Genomic DNA, 17610 nt, shown 5'->3' on the forward strand with positions numbered 1-17610 from the left:
CCAACAAGCTTCCAGGTGAAGGTGACGCTACTGATCCGGAGACCACACTCTGAGTACAAAGGATCTAAAGGGTGAGTGCAGAAAACAATGCCTGCACCCCAAGACACGCTAACATCTGAAGTCAGAAGGATACAAGACGACAAGCAAAGGGAACTGAGCAGTAAAATCAAAAGAGACTGGCACTCTGGAAAGCAAGTAAAGAAAGTGTTTGGAAGGAAGGAGGACTCAACAACTTTAAGTGCTGGTGAAAGGCCGACAAAGATGCGAACTGAGAGAGGACCGCTCAGTTAGGCAGCTGAGTATGTGACGGCGGTGATTTAGTCGAGAGCGGCTGCAGGGGAATCGTGAGAATAAACATAAATAGAGGCTGTTCAAGAAAGAATTCTAGAAGAGGAAAGTGATGTGGATCAAAGGTATCTGTGTAAGATACGGCATTCTGAAAGATAAGATAGCTGATGGGCATCAGGAATAACTGATTACCTGGGAGAAAGAAGGAGCTGCATTAATGTCCTGATGTAAGTCAGAGGCACTGGGATCCCAGGCACGTACGGAGGGGCTGGCGTCAGTTAGGGACATAACATTCTTCGATGTAGAGAAAGCAGAATATGCCCACACATGTACACAGCCAGGTGTGTGAGTGGAAACACGAGGAGTTTCTCAGTGACATAAATAATGTCCTCCGATGGAGCAGGACAGAGGATGAAGGTATTAGAAATTTTAAGTGAGAAAAGTATGAAATAAGCATGTAAAAGGAACTGACAAGGGAAATGAAGTAGGACTGCTGGGCAGCAAAAGGGCACCACAGAAATTAAACAGCTGTAGGTCTCAAGCAAGAGCTGCCAGCGTGGCCAGTCACTTGAGGACTGGTGCGGAAGGAGGGGAGGGATGGGCTGGGTGAGCACAGTGCAGGGAGAGAAAGGCAGGGGGGCGATTATATGACAGCCGCGCCATCTGAGCTGGTAAGGACGGAACAAGGACACGAGCGGAGAGGAACAGTGAAAACACGGAGAAGACACTGTGGTTGGTCAAAGAAATGTTGGGATCAGGGTTTTTAAGAGAATGGGTTCAAAGACAGGAGACAGTGGTTAGATTGTGGGATGTATAAAACTGAGATGACGGCGTAGATATAGTCACTGAGAATGGCAAACTCCGGGGGCTGATCTTGGGAGTGAGTAGCTCTGGTGGGCTGGAGGCCCAAACCCTTTTCACGTCACATTGTGCCCATCTTTCCATGCTCAGCCTCTTCCCCTGGACTGACTACGAAACCCTGATTCAGGGACTGGATCTTCTTTCCCTTGGTAGTGCCATGCCTGGCAAAGCACTGCACACAGTGGGCACTGGGTAAGTGTGTCTGGTTAAGGACATGCTTTCAACACTAGTACAAAATGCACATGGTTTTACAGTGATTTTTTTTTTTTTTTTTTTTTTTTTGCGGTACACAGGTCTCTCACCGCTGCAGCCTCTCCCGTTGCGGAGCACAGGCTCCGGAGGCACAGGCTCAGCGGCCACGGCTCATGGGCCCAGCCGCTCCGCGCCATGTGGGATCCTCCCGGACCAGGGCACGAACCCGTATCCCCTGCATCGGCAGGCGGACTCTCAACCACTGCGCCACCAGGGAAACCCTGCTGGATAATTTTTTAATGTTATAAACACAAAACGAGAGTAAGAGCCCCGGGCACTACTTAGATTTTCTCCAGAGTGTTGTACCATACTACATACAGAAGGGGTTTAATAACAGCCATACTCTGTGGTACTCAATTTGCTGCACATCATATCAACCAATGAACTTGTTTTGTACTGGGCAACAGAGGAAATACAAAAGTTAAGACAACAAGGTCTCTGTCCTTAAGGGAAATGCAGGGCTTGGGGGAAGATGAGGAACAAAGACACAAAAAGTTATATAACAAGAAAAAGGGCAAGAACAAGGTAGTATGGCTAATCGTCAAAAATAAAATAAAAAAAAAAGACCAGAGAAAAAACTGCTGGGAATACAGAGGAGGGAGAGATCTCCACATCCTAGGCAGGTCCAGACAAGAGTAAAGACTCACAGAAAAGGCCCAGATAAGAACTGTACAGGTTATTTCAAAACTAAACTGTAGAAGAGGACACCAGGCTCAGAAACATAAAGAACAGAGCGCATAGCCTTTACTAAAAGGTCACGGTGCTCTTCGGCTTTCCTGCCAATACCTCTGATCACCTGGGTCAAATCCTGCGTCTTCTATGTGAACTGTCAGCAGAGATGTCACTTCTTTTCTCAACTATTACCAGTTGTATTTATTGGATTAAACATTATTCCACATGGGTCATAACTTCCTATGTTACTCTCCTCCGGACAAAACCAAAGTTGCTATTTTAACGCTTTCCATTCTAAAACCTTTGATTTAAAAGACGTGAGCATCGACTCTTGCAACTGCTGAGAAATGCTAAAGCTGGCTTCAATTTTGTGACATAACGTTCTACTGGTTTTACCAATCTACACTATTGGATTTGTATGCATTATTCATGCACATTTTAACCAAAATAGCATTAAGAGGAAAACCTACAAGAAAGGCTTTCTTGCACAACTGATCTCATCATGTTTCTAAAAAGGAAAATGAACAGACAGTAAGAAAGACAATACATTTTGAAGTTTTAACATTCAAAAGGCAGGAATTTTAGTGAAACTGCTATCTCAGACCAGTGCTAAAGAATAACAGCCATTAAGTTATTTAACTGGTAACAAAACTGGTAACTGGTAAAATAATGCCTTAGGACATCCATAAAGCCAAGCACCTTTAATTTTCTCCCCCTTAGCTACTTTTTCATCCCCCCCCCCTGCCCCCGCTCTGGGAGCAAGTCTCATACCTCCAACTTGATCATAAATTCCTCAAGAACAAATTTTATCTTTTAATTACATCTCATCCCAGCTCACTCCTCTGTCACCCACCCCTCCTCTTCCACATAGCATCCAAAGTGGTGCATGCAGACCACGTGAAATTCACAAGTGTTACTGCTTCTTTTGTGCTCTTTACTGAAAACCAATATATTTTTAGGGAGGACAGAAATATCAATGACATTTGTTCAACAACCTGCATTCAACAAGCATTTACAGAGCAACTCTGAGTCTATGTTAAGTACCTCAGGAATATAAATAGATAGGGTCTCTACCATCATAAAGAGACAAGCACAATACAACCAAAGGGCTATGAAAGAGGTGTAAACTGAAGGAACACAAAAGGAGAAACCATTAATTCTGCCTGGGGGAGTGAGGAAAGGCTACCCAGGAGAGCTGATGCTTTAGAGATATTCAAGAGCTTTGGTAGAAGAAGGGGGCGGCATCAAGTGAGGGTGAAATGAAAAGGGCAGAACGATGGAAGGAACATGTGGAAGGCGCTGCTCTATTCCTCCCTGAAGTGGTACCTTCTACATATTTCTGTTCTTTATTTGCCAGCTAAATGGAATTTTCCCACAGAACGAGTTAGCCTCTAGTTTCTCATTAAACCTTTTGCTTTAACACGCATGAAGGTTTAGCCCTTTTCCCAGGAAGCGCTCACTCACAGGTAGTAATATCAGAAACCTCCCTCGATTTAACTATTTCATTCCTTAAGCACACGCACCATGAGGACAAGATGTGACACTTCATTAGATGTAGTTCCTTCTAATCGGGTTACACGATGGAATTAAACCAAATTGTGAGAAAGCATCTGTTTGCTTTATGGAATTTTATGAAATCTTAACTCATTGAGCATACTGGAAAAAAATTAAATAATCAAAAGATCCCATGGGACTGGAAAAAAATACACTACACTGTAGGCTTATATCAAGTTTTGTCTCACCCACTGTTATTAGATTTTCATTGATCCTGCTTATCTGAAAAAAATTTTAAAGGGAAATCAGGAAGTCACATGGACTTAATTTTAAAGGAAGTAAAACAAGTTGTAACTGACTTTAAAAAAGCAGTTTAAGCATTTCGTGAAAATAACTTAGAAATATTTTAAGAGAAGTATCTTTAAAACCCTTTTTCTCACATCCTTTATTTTATTTTATTATTAAAAAAATTTTTTTTTTTTGGCGGTACGCGGGCCTCTCACTGCTGTGGCCTCTCCCGTTGCGGAGCACAGGCTCTGGACGCGCAGGCTCAGCGGCCATGGCTCACGGGCCCAGCCGCTCCGCGGCACGTGGGATTCTCCCGGACCGGGGCACGAACCCATGTCCCCTGCCTCGGCAGGCGGACTCTCAACCACTGCGCCACCAGGGAAGCCCTCACATCTTTTAAATACTGATATTAGGATAGGCTTGATTTAATCTATTATTCTGATTCAGCAATTTAAAAAAGCTTTAAATGAAATACAGGTTTGTATACTTGTTTTTGTTCTCTCTTACCTCCGACCCAATAGCCTCTGTCACTGCTGCGTTGTGAGGATGGAGGAGGCCTGGTGTGGCTGGAGCCCAGCGAGTGAACGAACAAGGGACAGGCAAGGTGTGGGTCACGTCAGGAGCCTTGAAGGCCCGCTAGGGAGTCTGGATTTTATTCTAGGTGCAGTGAAGAGCCACTGAAGGATCCTAGGCTGGGGAATGCGATGATGTGATTGTCTACAAAGCATCAGTGTGGGTGGTGTATATGGCGTGAACCTCCATAAGGCAAGGCTGGAAGCACAGTGATCAGTTAAGAGGCTGGACAAGAGCGTGTGCAGCGCAGGTGACGGTACTGTGAGCGAACAATGGGCAGCCCCCTAGTGTGCCAGGCACTGTTTTAAGTACAAATATTTATTAGTTTATTCCTCCCAATAATCCTATGACCTACTTGCAGATGAAGAAATGAGGCACTGTAAAGTGAAATCATTTCGCAACGGGTACAGGAATTGGTAGAGCCATCACTTATCAACAGCCTTCCAGCTGCAGCACCTACACTTTTAACCCGCACCCTGTAGTAACAGAACATATTAATAGGTGGATTCAAAGTAGGTCGCGAAGGTAGAATGGACGGACCCCGGTCTGCGTTTCATGGAGGTGGCACGTGAATGCCATGAACTACTCCCAGGTTTACAGCTTTAGGACAGGAAAGAGGTGCCACTTACTAAAATGAAGCAAACTCCAGGAGGAAGATCAAGAATTCATCTTTTCTTTATCCAGCAAACAGCTCAGTATATAAGTCTCTCACAAGAGGTTAGGGCTGGAGAAATAAATTTGGGAACTGCGGTAGTCAGAACAATGGCCCCCAGTGACGGCCGACCTAGTCTCTGTGGAACCTGTGGATGTGTTACGTTCCACGGTAAAAGAACTCTGCAGGTGTGACAGAGTTAAGGCCCCTGACATGGGGAGGTTACCCTGGATTATCTGAGTGGGTCCACTGTGATTGCTATGGTCCTTATAAAAGGGAGGAAGGAAGGTCAGAGTCAGAGCGACTGGAAGATGTCAAACTGCTGGCTGTGAAGGTGGAGGATGGGGCCTTGAGCCAAGGAAGGCAGGTGGTCTCTAGAAGCTAGAAAGGCAAGAAGGCAGATTCTCTCCTAGAGCCTCCGGAGGGAACAAAGACCTGCCAACACCTTGACTGCAGGACTTCCGACCTCCAGAGCTCAGAGAATGAATCTGCATTACTTAAGCCACTACATTTGTGGTAATTTGTTATGGCAGCGATAGGAAACTATTACAGGAATTTTAAGTTAGCATTTAAGAGAATGTGGTATTGAAAGAGTTAGGTGAGGGAGCTTAAGAGGTACAAACTTCCAGATGCCTAGACTTATGGTGATCATTTTTAAATGTACAGAAATATTGAATAACTATGTTGTGTAACAGGAACTAACGTACTGTTACAGGTCAATTATACTTCAAAAACAAATTTTAAAAACCCACAGAAAAAGATGAGATTTTTGGTTACCAGAGGTGGGGAGTGGGGGGAGGGGGAATGGATGAAGGTAGTCTCAAAAGGTACAAACTTCCAGTTATAAGATAAATAAGTACTAGGGATGTAATGTATAACATGGTAAACATAATCAACACTGCTGTATGTTGTTATACATGAAAGTTAAGAAAAGTTAAATCCTAAGAAGTCTCATCACAAGGAAAAAAACTTATTCTATTTCTTTGATTTTGTATCTATATGAGATGATGCATGTTCACTGAACTTCTTGTGACAATCATTTCACGATGTACGTAAGTCACATCATTATGCTGTATACCTTAAACTTATACAGTGCTGTAAGTCAATTATTTCTCAATAAAATTGGGAGAAAAAAAAACTGTAGATGAAAGAAGCAATAACTAAACAAAAGTTCTGGAGAAGGCACAAGGAGATGGGTATCGAACAAATCAGGAGGGAATGGCCTTAATGAAAAGGGGACACTTCTTTTGTAACAGAAGAGAAAGAGGAAAGGGAATGGAGGTTAACGTGTAGACTGTAGTGAGAAGATGAAGTCATTCCCAAATGAAGGCTTTTATGATCTCAGTGAATTACGTGGCTAGGTCATCAGCAGGGCAACACTTCAACCTTGGGCATCTGATTCGTAATTTTAATACAGTTTTACACTGGACCAAATGATTCCCAAGATTTGTAGCAGGAAATAGTAGGAGTGGCCAAAGAAAAGCTACTATGTTCAGGCAAATATAATAGAACTCAGGTGGGTCACTCAGGGCAGGGATGAGTAAACTCAAGGCACCTGTCCTTCTAGCTCCTTATCTCCAGCCACGGTGGAACACGCTGACTAAGCTAGGCACTGGACTCAGCCTTGGGATCCTTCTCAACACAGCAACCCATCAAGCAGGCAGTTATGACTGCAAACCAATCTGAATTGGCACTTGAGATGAAATTCATTTGCCAGTCCTGACCCAGGGACTGCAGTTCTTCTTATCGCCTTCTCCCAGAGGAGACGACTATGGAAATAAATGTGAAAATATGACTGAGAAGTAGAAAGATGACAGTAGCCGCTAAATGTCTATCAGGAAGAGAATAACTAAGAAAACTCTACTAAATCACATCATTGACTTTTATGCAACCTTTAAAAAGAATGAGCTAGAGTTATAACACTGATGGGAGAGATTTCCAAGATACACTGTTACATGAAAAAGCAGATCTAGAACAATTATACAGCTACTTCCATTCATGATTCTTTAAAAACCCCATACGTACACATGCATATATCCACGCGAATGCTTTAAAGAGGTCTGGAAGAGAATCTATCAAGCTGTTAATAAGAATCTCTGAGGAAGAGTGCACAATTAGGGTAAGGGATGAAGGGAAAATTTCACTGGGCACTATACATACTTTTACATTGAATTATTTATAACAAATACCTTTTCTAAAATAAAAATTAAATTTTTTCCTTTGTTTTTTAAAAGGACAGCAAAGATGAGCAGCTGAAGTGTCTAGGTTCTTTTACATTCAGACCTCTTTGCATTTAATCCAATAATCTGTCTGGCAGCTTTCCTTTCTGGATGCCCCAAACAGAAGGAATACAGGCGGTAACAGGACTGGACATGGCAGAGAGTTGATGTGAAGAAATGTCAGCAGCCTCAAGTGTCCTTCACCCTCTCCTCCCTCCTCCGTCAATCAGGTTAAATGCTTCCTTTACCTCTGCCACTCATTCCACTGCTTTCACATCCGGTCTCTACATTCTCTTCTCAATCTGACTCACTATTTTCACAAACACCACATCTAACTGCTATCATCATAGTCATTACAATCCTTTCTCTAATTATTCCCAAATCTGGCTATTAGAATTAGCTTTTCCGCTTCTTTTGATCATGTCACACTTCTAAAATTAATGTTCCTATGTGCTGTTTATCTTCTATAAAGAATCTCTTCTCTGTATATCCACCAACATCATTTTCCTTGTCCTGTATCATCACACCATTTTAACTTTCTTAACCTAATCTTCTGTAGTTCTCATTTCTACAACCTCTCACTGTGCTTCTTTCCCTTTCCTATCATTAATTTGACCCTTTAATTCCATATCCACTGAGGTCTCCTGCTTCCATGGTCAAGTTTTGTGAGACCCATCAATTGTATATGTTCATCTACTTAGATAAGCACTTACTTTCTTCGCATAAAAGAATTGTTTTCCATCTCGCTGATCTCCAACCACCCGCTCCCAGGCTTCCTTCCATGACCCCGCCCACATCTACCTCAAAATTCTGAAGGAAGTTCCTAAAAAGTCAAAACTACTTAGCAGTACCTCCTCTCAAAAGTCATTCTCACCTCTCCACACACATCTCCCATTTTTTGAACACGTGGTACCTGTCAGGCACTGTCCCAAACACTACTTACACATGTGAACCCACTTAATCCTGACTCAACCCACTGAAATGGAAACTATAATTATCCCCATTTTAAATATGTGAGAGCTGAGAACCAGGAAGGTCATGGAACTTGCCCACGGTCACACAGCTGACCAGCGTCAGGGGCAGGATTCCAATTCAGGGAATCTGACTCTGGAGTCCCTGCTCGCTGCCAGTATGCTACGTCGCTCTGACGCCTGTATCTCTGAGGCCAAGTTAAGCTCTTCCTTTTCTCTGTTTCAGCTACACCGAGGTCTCACCTCTCCTTTGGCACACAGCATACCACACTGTAGCCAACTCTTCTTATATGTGTCCTTCACTCTTCGACCTCTCTGAGAATAGAAACTATCCATCTCTCTACCCTTTAACATATAATAGCACCTTGCACCAGGAGGTATTTAACAGTCACCAAATAAAGGAACAAACCAGATTCACCGCACTCTGGCCCCAGCACAGCATATGCTGTCAACAAAGGCAGACTCAGTGATGACTTTCATTTCAAACTTTTGGGCTTCTGCCTTAATAATGTCACACAAAAAGTAGGTCATCTGGGGAGCTGAAGTGATACATTTCCATCTGTTTATTTCAGGAAACTCAAGGTGACATCCACCCTAAGAAGACATTTAGGTGGTCAACTGTGAATTACCAACAACGCAGATGGCAGGGTTCTAGAATTACCTGACAGTGCATCATAGAACTCGTCCTCACTAAGGATGCTGAGAGGTGGGGAGCCTTTAACCAGAGACTGTTCTAATTCATGATGTTCAGTGGCTAGAGTCGCCAGCGCTTCTGACAAAATTTTGTTTTTTTCTTGTTCCTGTTCCAATTTAAAATTCCTCACCTGGAAGAAAACAGATACACAAAAAAGACTTCAGAGTGACAGGAGATATAGACTTACTCAAAAGGTTATGAAAATTATTCACTTCAGATCCACTTCAATTGCAACATCAGGAATGAAAACAGTCGTGCTACATACACATGGATGGATGAGCAAAATTACTAAGCTAATTCTGTTCTTCCCATGGGGTCTTTTCTCACAACACTGCCAGCTAATGAAAATAGATTAAGAACTAGCAAACAAATTCAGCTCAAATGATCAGGATCCTAGTATAAGGGCATTAGCCAATTTGAAAATCATATAAAATTTTTAATAGAGAATATTTCATTCAACATTAATCATGAAATTAAGAAACCAGTTTTTGAACAAAATAAAGAATTGAAACCACTGTAAATATTAAAATGTGCACCACATCAAAGCATAAGACATAATCCTCCAGTTCACCTCCAAAATAGTTGGTATATCAAATGAGGGGGAACAAGAGGCCAGGTAATGACATTTTAATTGCCATTTTTCAATTACATATTTTGATTCTGGTTCCATATTTTACCTTGAATCTAGTGTGCAAAATAAATAATAGATTACAGAGAAAGCAAAGCCTTAATCCTTTGAAGATACAATCTGTTCTTCCTATCTAATTCAATAGCATCTGAATTTGCAGTTAACTAAAACCATATAAAATGTAAGTAACCTAACTCTCATGTAAAACAGCAGGTACTAGAGTTGGTATGAACAGTTTCACCTATCCTCGTATCAGAACTCTGAAAACCACAACTATTCCATTATCTCCCTCAACTTCTAGAGCCCACGCGGCGCTTCAGGCAGCAGCCTGAGGAGCTGGTCATCTCAGAAGTTTCCTGGGTCTGCTTCCTCACCTACAAAACTGGGATTCTACTGCTGTCGAATAATCTAATTGGTGGCTTCAACACAATGGTCTTCAAATTAAAGAACAAACAAAAAAACTCTAGCGGCTCAACCTATTTCTCAAATGTAATCTCAACAAATAAAACAGATGTTTCAGGAAGCAGAACTGCACAGGATGATGCCAGGTCTGGGTCAGGAGCCTCTTTGACTTTCCCCTCCAGGCCCAAAGCCAGGGGCTGTTCCAACAGTTTGAAAGGCACTAGATGGGGTGACCTCTGAAACCTTCTCCTGGTCAAAACATCTGCTCCTGGGTCTTGGAGCTGGCGAATCTCTCACCGCTGCTCCCAGCTGCTCTCTGCTGATCCTCGCCTCCCACTTCCTGGCATCCCTCTCAGTCTCCTCCCCTTGGTCCCCAAGGATGCAGCAGCTCCCTCTACGTTCTGACTTCACAGCCACGCGTTAGGTACAACACTCCAAGAATCCCGGATATGACTTAAAATACAGTTCTACCAAAATGCTAAGTTTGTAACAAAAATAGGGCTAAACCTTCATTATCTTGGGAACAGTTCCAGTCCTCAAGGCATCTTAGTATTTACTATCATTACAGTAACGAGGTTATTCTTATTAGAACTGCAATAATGAAATAAAAATTGCAATAAATGGTAAGCACTAATGAGCAGAAAAGACATGCAAAACGGAAAAACATTAAATATTTATATAATTATAATTTTTAAGGAATTGCAAATATTCCTATAATCTAAAATTTTATCTCCAAGGAGGAAATACTTTTACTATGGCTGAAGTCAACCTAGACCAAAAAAAAACAAAACAAAACTGTTCTTCCTCCACTTGATATGTTAAACAACTCACTTACCTATAAACAAGGCCTACAAAATTCACCACAATATCCAAAATGAACCCTTCTTTGAATGGAAAAGATCAGCACTGCTGTAGATTCCAAAAACACCACTGCAGGAAGATCCGAACTCTCTTACACCTGCCCACGCCTCTCCCTTTAGCTTTATTCTTTTTTAGCTGTTCAAGTATCAAAATGCAAATGTGCTGTTGACACTGTACCTTTCCATGTAAGAATCAACTAAATTATGTCTTCTGGTTAACAAATACGTAAGTTTCAGTACCTAAATTCATCTCGATTTCAGAAAAGTGGCAAAACAAATGATCGAGGCCCCAAAATATCGAGTTCCCTCAACAAAACCACACACAAAATCCTGAGCCTTTATCCATTTAAAGTAAGCGTCCCTGCAGTTCTGCCACCTTGACATCTGTTCTCACTTGCTCTTCAGAGAAGGAGGGAAAGGGGTGGGAGCAGAAGGGAGAGAAGAGGCTCTACCTACAGTTCTGGTTTTCACCTTGTTTTTATCTGTCAGTTGATCTGAGGGCACTTGTATTAATTTCAAGCATAACAGGATCTTCTGTACTGAAGGTACCTTACCCTCAAACTTCCCACCAAATGGCAATACCTCCCCATCCTGTAAAGTGATGTAGCTGAGAGTAGGTGTGTCACAAAAACTGCACTAGTAAAGCGCTCTCTTGTTGCTTTAAAGAAGCATCTAAGAACATACTTAACTGCAGTGGATGCTTTTTGGTCAATTAAATCAATCAACTGGAACAGTCAACTGGAACAGTGTCATTCCAAATCTATTACAATCTCAGTATTTCAGAAACACTTAGGGGATATCCTGTACTGGAACTACTTAGTTTAGTGTAGAACTACTCATCAAGTGATACAGAGTACAAGTTCTGCATAAGGAGCTTCTGGGATGCTACTGCTGTCGAATAATCTAATTGGTGGCTTCAACACAGTGGTCTTCAAATTAAAAAACAAACAAACGGAAGAACTCTAGCAGCGCCACCTATTTCTCAATAGGTTCTTAGATAACTTATGCATAAAATCTTCACCTTACTTTTCAACTCTGTCTCTGAATTCTCATCTGCCAGCTTAGAAGTTATGTTGGAACAGAAACAGTACCTTTATGCAATCCCTCTCTGAAATTCCAGGCACAGTGCTTCACTTTTCTGTGTATCAGCACTTGCACTGATACATGCATATGACTATGGTTTTTTAAATCCTCAAACTATAACTACCCTAGTTTTTATTAAGGGAACAAAGAACTTCCTTCCTTCACAAAATCAGTGAAGCCCAGCACGTGTCTGTAATTACATTAGGCCATTTCTAGCATAGGGTCTGTGAATTCTTCAAACTCACATATAAAATCTATGCCCTCAGCCACTCTGCCACAACAAAAATCAACATATAACCAAGTAAACATAAATGCCAACCTTTTTATTAGGAACAACTTAAGGACTGAACCATCACATATTTAATAGTTACACATTATTAATTATTCTTAATAGACACATTGCTCTGTGTCTGTGGCCCCTTAAGACTAATGCAAATTCAAGCCTTTCCAGTAATCTCCTCGCATCACTTCAACATGACCCCCTTTCATCTGACTCCATTTCATGGGTGGGTGAGATGCACAGTGAATACTTCCAAAGTGTTCTTCACTCTGTCAGTGAATGGATGCCAGCAAAAGAATTCAGCGTCTTAAAAAGTCTCGCGCTAGCCAGTAAATACACACTGCATCGGCTCTCTCCTTCTATAAAGCACCCTGTTACTTACCTATGTTTCTGAGAGGTCAAGTCAGGCAGAGACAATGATGAAATCTGGCAAAGACACACCACTAAGCAGGAGTAAGTGATTAGTATTCAGAGAACACTGTGGCCAATTATCCAATTACAGGTTCCGTGACATTCTGGCCCTGATGATCAATCTAGTTAAGCTCTTTCAACTGGCTACACTCTGGTCAGTTCAACAGCATTAGTCTTTCTCCTTTCTTCTTTGTTACTGGATGTGTGGCTATAACAAAGGACATATTGGCTTATGACCAAAATACTACATCTTGAATTTAAAAACATCTAATTTTATTTCTTAGATAAGGAATTGCATTGGCACTTATTTCCGTGGTTAGAGGACCAACAATATGCTGACTTTTCCCTGCTACTGCCACACAGCTGTTGGAAAGTGGTCCTGGTCATTTACAGCTGGTAAGGGCTCTTCTGCTCGTTGAGGACGACAGCACTGCTCTGGGCGGGGCAGCTCTCATGTGAATGCAAGCAGACATTATTCCAGGTTCACAGCCAGGCTGAATCACACTCTCACCCCCAGGGTGCAGGACCATCAAGATCTGATCCCACGTCTCAGGCACGATCAAGTACGGAAACATATCCTCATGAATGGATAGTATACATTTGCTTTGTTTTACAGATTTACAAAGCACCCTTGCACACATTAACTTTTAGGGTTTCGCTGACCCTAATGCCCTTCTTCTTTGCCATCCCAGCAATGCCTTTTCAACTGTACACATTTCCTTATGTTCCTGAAGGCTTTTCTTTCAGTCCTTCCTCTCACTAAGAAAGACACTTACTTAACTATAAATAAGCCTCAGTGACCAAGCAGATTTGTCTGATAGGAGGAAATGGAGATGAGGTAGGATGTGCAAGGAGGCTGTGGTGGTGAGGGGAACTGCAGAGAGCTTGCAGACCACTGTAGGAGTTCTGGCTTTGACTGTGACTGACAAGAGGAGCCACTGCATGGTTCTGAGCAGAGAAGTAACATTATTTGATTTACATTTTAACACAATGTCTTTGACTGATAAGCTGAAGAAGAGACCTGGGGGGAAGGTCAAGCTTAGAATCAAAAAGATCCCTAAGAGGCTACTGCAACAATCCAGGTAAGAGATGGGTAATAGCAATGGAGGTGATGACATGTAGTCAGATTCTGGATGTATTCTGAAGGCTCATCTATGGGACGTGAGAGAAGAATCAAGCATGACTCCATAGTTTTGCCCTGAGCAACTAAAGATGGCGTCATCACTACCCAATGCAGGAAGACTGCGGGACCAGGACAATCAGGAACTCATACATGAGAGTTACCATGAGACGTTCATGCAGATGTCATGTAGACAATTAGATAACCAAATCAGGTCTTCAGGGAAGAGGTCCAGGCTAGAGATGTAACTCTGGGAGTCCTTTGCAAATAGATTATGTTTTAAGCTCTAAGACTAGATAGAATCACTAAGGGAGAAAGTGAGACAGACACAGGAAGAAATCCAAGGACTGAGATTTCCTTCTGATGGGAGAGACGAGAAAGAACCAGCAAAGGAAACAAAAAAAGAGGAGAGAGAAGGAAACTCAGAAGTGTGTGGTATTCTGGAAGCCTAAACGAAGTACTTGAAGGAGGAACGAGTGATTAAACATGTCAAACACTGATGATGGATCAAATGATACGAGAACTAAGAAAAGCCCTCTGGATTTAGTGATGAGGTCAATGGTGACCTTGACAAGGAAAGGCTCAGTGGAGTGTTAAGAGAATGCTGAAGGCAAAGGCATGACGGGAGTGGGTGAGTAGAAATGAGAGAAGGAAACTTGGAAAGGGCAAGCACAGCCTATTCTTTGTGCTAAAAAGGAAAGGAGAAAATTGGGGCAATTGCTGGAAGGGGGTGTGGGGGTCAGTAGGTTTTATTATGAAAGACAACCCAGCATGTCTCTACATCGACGGGAAAGATTCAACAGAGAGGAAGTTAGTGATGTAGGAGTGCAAGGAGAGAACTGCTGGAATGATGTTCTTGAACTTGCAGTGAAAGGATGGGCTCTAATCCACACAGTTGGCCTTCGCTAAGGGCACGGACAGCTCATCCTTAGCTGCAGGAGAAAGAGCAGCATGTACGTGCCCAGACGCAGATAGTAGGTATGTGTAACCAAGTTTTCTTCTAGTTGCTCCTTTTGTCTCAGTGCATATAAGAACTAGAAAGAATAGGAAACAGAGGTCTTCAACCTATAGGTCCCGGCATGTGATGTGTAAGAAGCTACCAGTCTCTGTAACATTATACACAGCATTGAAAAGCTTGCCCTGAGATTTCAAATGAGATCATATCCAAGGCCCTCCAAAGCCTCTTTCACACTAATCTGGTCAACCCAACACAAGGCAGCTGTTCCAGAATTTTCCCTTTGCTCATAATAGACTGTGGCTTGCTCCTGGCACCGTTAAAAAAAAAAAAGCCCCTTTCTTACGGGCACTGCCATCTTCCTCAATCTGGCTCAAGCCAGTAGAAAAGGAAACCCCACTGGGAATTACCTCTATACTTCTCTGTCCCTGCGCTCTGCCTTGGGAATGAAGGTGAGGGTGTTACCTGCTTGCTGACTTACTGACATACTCTAAGTAAAATGACCTCAATGGAGCTTGTTAAACTGCAGTTTCTGCTAATAATCTGTTAAATCAATTACTCCCAGATGTATCTTCAGACATTTTAAGTCAAGGAGGAATTTGGGGGTAACTGCCTATTCCCATATCTAGGACAGAGCCCAATAAACAGTCACTTAAGAAACATGGTAAATAAATGGAGAGTTTAAAAAGCAAGGGCTAGTGATTCTTAGAAGAATTAATATAAACCCAGACTATCTGACAGCTATTTTTGTCAGTCTGATTTAAAAATAACCTCCCACAGAGGGAGGAATTGGGAGACTGGGATTGACACATACACATTATTGATACTATGTATAAAATAGACAACGGATGGGAACGTTCTGTATAGCACAGAGAACTCTACCTAATGCAGTGTGGTAACCTAAATGGGAGGGAAGTCCAAAAGGGAGGGGATATCTGTATGTGTATGGCTGACTCATTTTGTTGTGCAGTGGAGGCTAACACAACATTGTAAAGCAACCATACTCCAATAAAAATTAATTTTAAAAAATAAATTAAAACAACCTCCCATAGAAATAAAATCAATGGGAGAATAATGCTACATACAAACAACCATGCGACTAAGTTGCGGGTTTACATTTTTTAAAAAAAGAAGCAGAAAAGAGAAATATGTCTTCTGAAACAAAAGTACCGTTCACTTCCATGGTATGCTACCAGCAGTAGATTCAATACACGTGAAGTCCACTCCCTTGCTCAATGGTTCTGGCATTTGAAATAACTTGGAACAAGTAAGATTTCATAATAATTTTCTCTTTCAATTACAAAGCTGAATCAGTTGACACGGATTGTCACAGTCACGTAAGGAACAACTACAATAAAGTGCAACTTCCATAACTATGTACATTTTACATTCCGGAAGTGAGCACTTACAGAATTATATGCCTGAGAGCACTACTACATCAATGTATAATCTCCAAATTATTCTAGATTATAGTATAATGCATTAAAAATTTCAAAAGGTTTTTAGGTATCACATAAATTACAGAACAGGATGTTAAACTGCCACGTAATAGCATATATTAAACTGTGGCAAACAAATTTCAGTATGATGTAAAAAATCAGTGTTGGCTCTGTGAACACGGCGAGATGCCAAACCAACCTGCTCAATAAAGAGTCTGAAATTTTAAAAAGTCTATTCTTTTAATCATGTCTCAAACTCCCGATTAAATAGCTGTTTATGACTGTATTCCCTAAGTGCCTGGAATGGTTGCATATGACATGCTCAATAGTAAGTCTTGAAAAAGAATTTTAAAATGAAGAACATTTGGGTGTATAGTAATAGGAGAGAACAGAGGGGGACTGAAGCAATGCAAAATAACTTTTTTGGTAAAATCTCTTTAACCAGTATTAACAAGTATTTCACAGTTTATCCCAGAACTAATAATTTAAGTGCACGACCCTGAGCAAAAATGTTGCTTAAAATCTCACTATTCTTAACTTTAGTATGAGAGTTCATCTAGCAAAAAAACAGGGCTTAACTTCCTAAGCATTTGTGTAAACAATGGTTCTGCTTACACAGGGCTGTTTCTGTCTATGACTGATAAAGCATATGCATAGCACTTTACATTTTAAAAGGCACTTTTACATACTGTTCATTAAACCTTCCTAACCGCCCTATGAGGAAGGCATATATGTAGGTCATAAAGTTTAAGTAACTTGACAAAGGTTAGGAGAAGAATAAAAAAGTGAAACCAAGATCTTTTAACGCCAAAGCCCACAAGCTTTCCAACCCATGGTGTTGCCAATAACCATTAGACCCTAAACACAGTCGATGGCAATCCACGATCAGGAATTTTAGAAGCAGAGGGTCTCACTGTTTGGGGGAATGGGGTTACTAGACTGATGGACCAGATAAATAAGGGAGGGCAGGCAGTTACCTGGACTACAGCAAAGCACTTGCTAAAACCATCCCTTGGACCCCTGTCAGGAATGGCATCACTGTAAAATGGCAAGATTGTTAGGCAGATTAGGAACTTGGCTGAATCCATGCCCTCCCCAGGAGAAGGGTTTCTTTTCTTTTAAGATCTGTTCTGTTCCAAACTTGGCTTAGAGTTGAGATACTCCACCGTGAAGAGTATAGGTGGAGCAGCTACAGGGTTGGTTTGGTTTGGTTTTTAATCAGAATGTCCAGTTTCAGCCCAGACCTACTGCCTCAGGACTTAAAAGAACAAATGTGGTCCATGTACTCTGACTTCTCCCAAGATCTAGTCTCCTCTTCTTCCTTAGTAAGAACCCCAAGTTGTCAGCTGGCTACACTGCCCTCCATCTTTTTTTTTTTAATTTTTATTTTATATTGGAGTATAGTTGATTACCAATGCCCTCCATCTTAAAGACCATTGCTCAGTCTTCCCATCTTAAAGACCATTGC

General features: G+C 41.7%; 1 protein-coding gene across 1 annotated transcript in view; it reads right to left on the bottom strand.

Annotated features, from left to right (window-relative positions):
• The window catches only part of OSBPL1A (oxysterol binding protein like 1A), a 210704-nt gene that overhangs the window by 83728 nt on the left and 109366 nt on the right, over nt 1-17610 (bottom strand). The window contains exon 17 of the mRNA XM_027127621.1: nt 8932-9094. Within this exon, the coding sequence (XP_026983422.1) occupies nt 8932-9094 (163 nt within the window). The remainder of the gene's footprint in view (nt 1-8931; nt 9095-17610) is intronic.

This window comes from Aethalodelphis obliquidens, unplaced genomic scaffold (assembly GCF_003676395.1).
Source record: "Aethalodelphis obliquidens isolate GAN/ISIS:26980383/991018 unplaced genomic scaffold, ASM367639v1 scaffold32, whole genome shotgun sequence".
Taxonomy (NCBI): domain Eukaryota; kingdom Metazoa; phylum Chordata; class Mammalia; order Artiodactyla; family Delphinidae; genus Aethalodelphis; species Aethalodelphis obliquidens.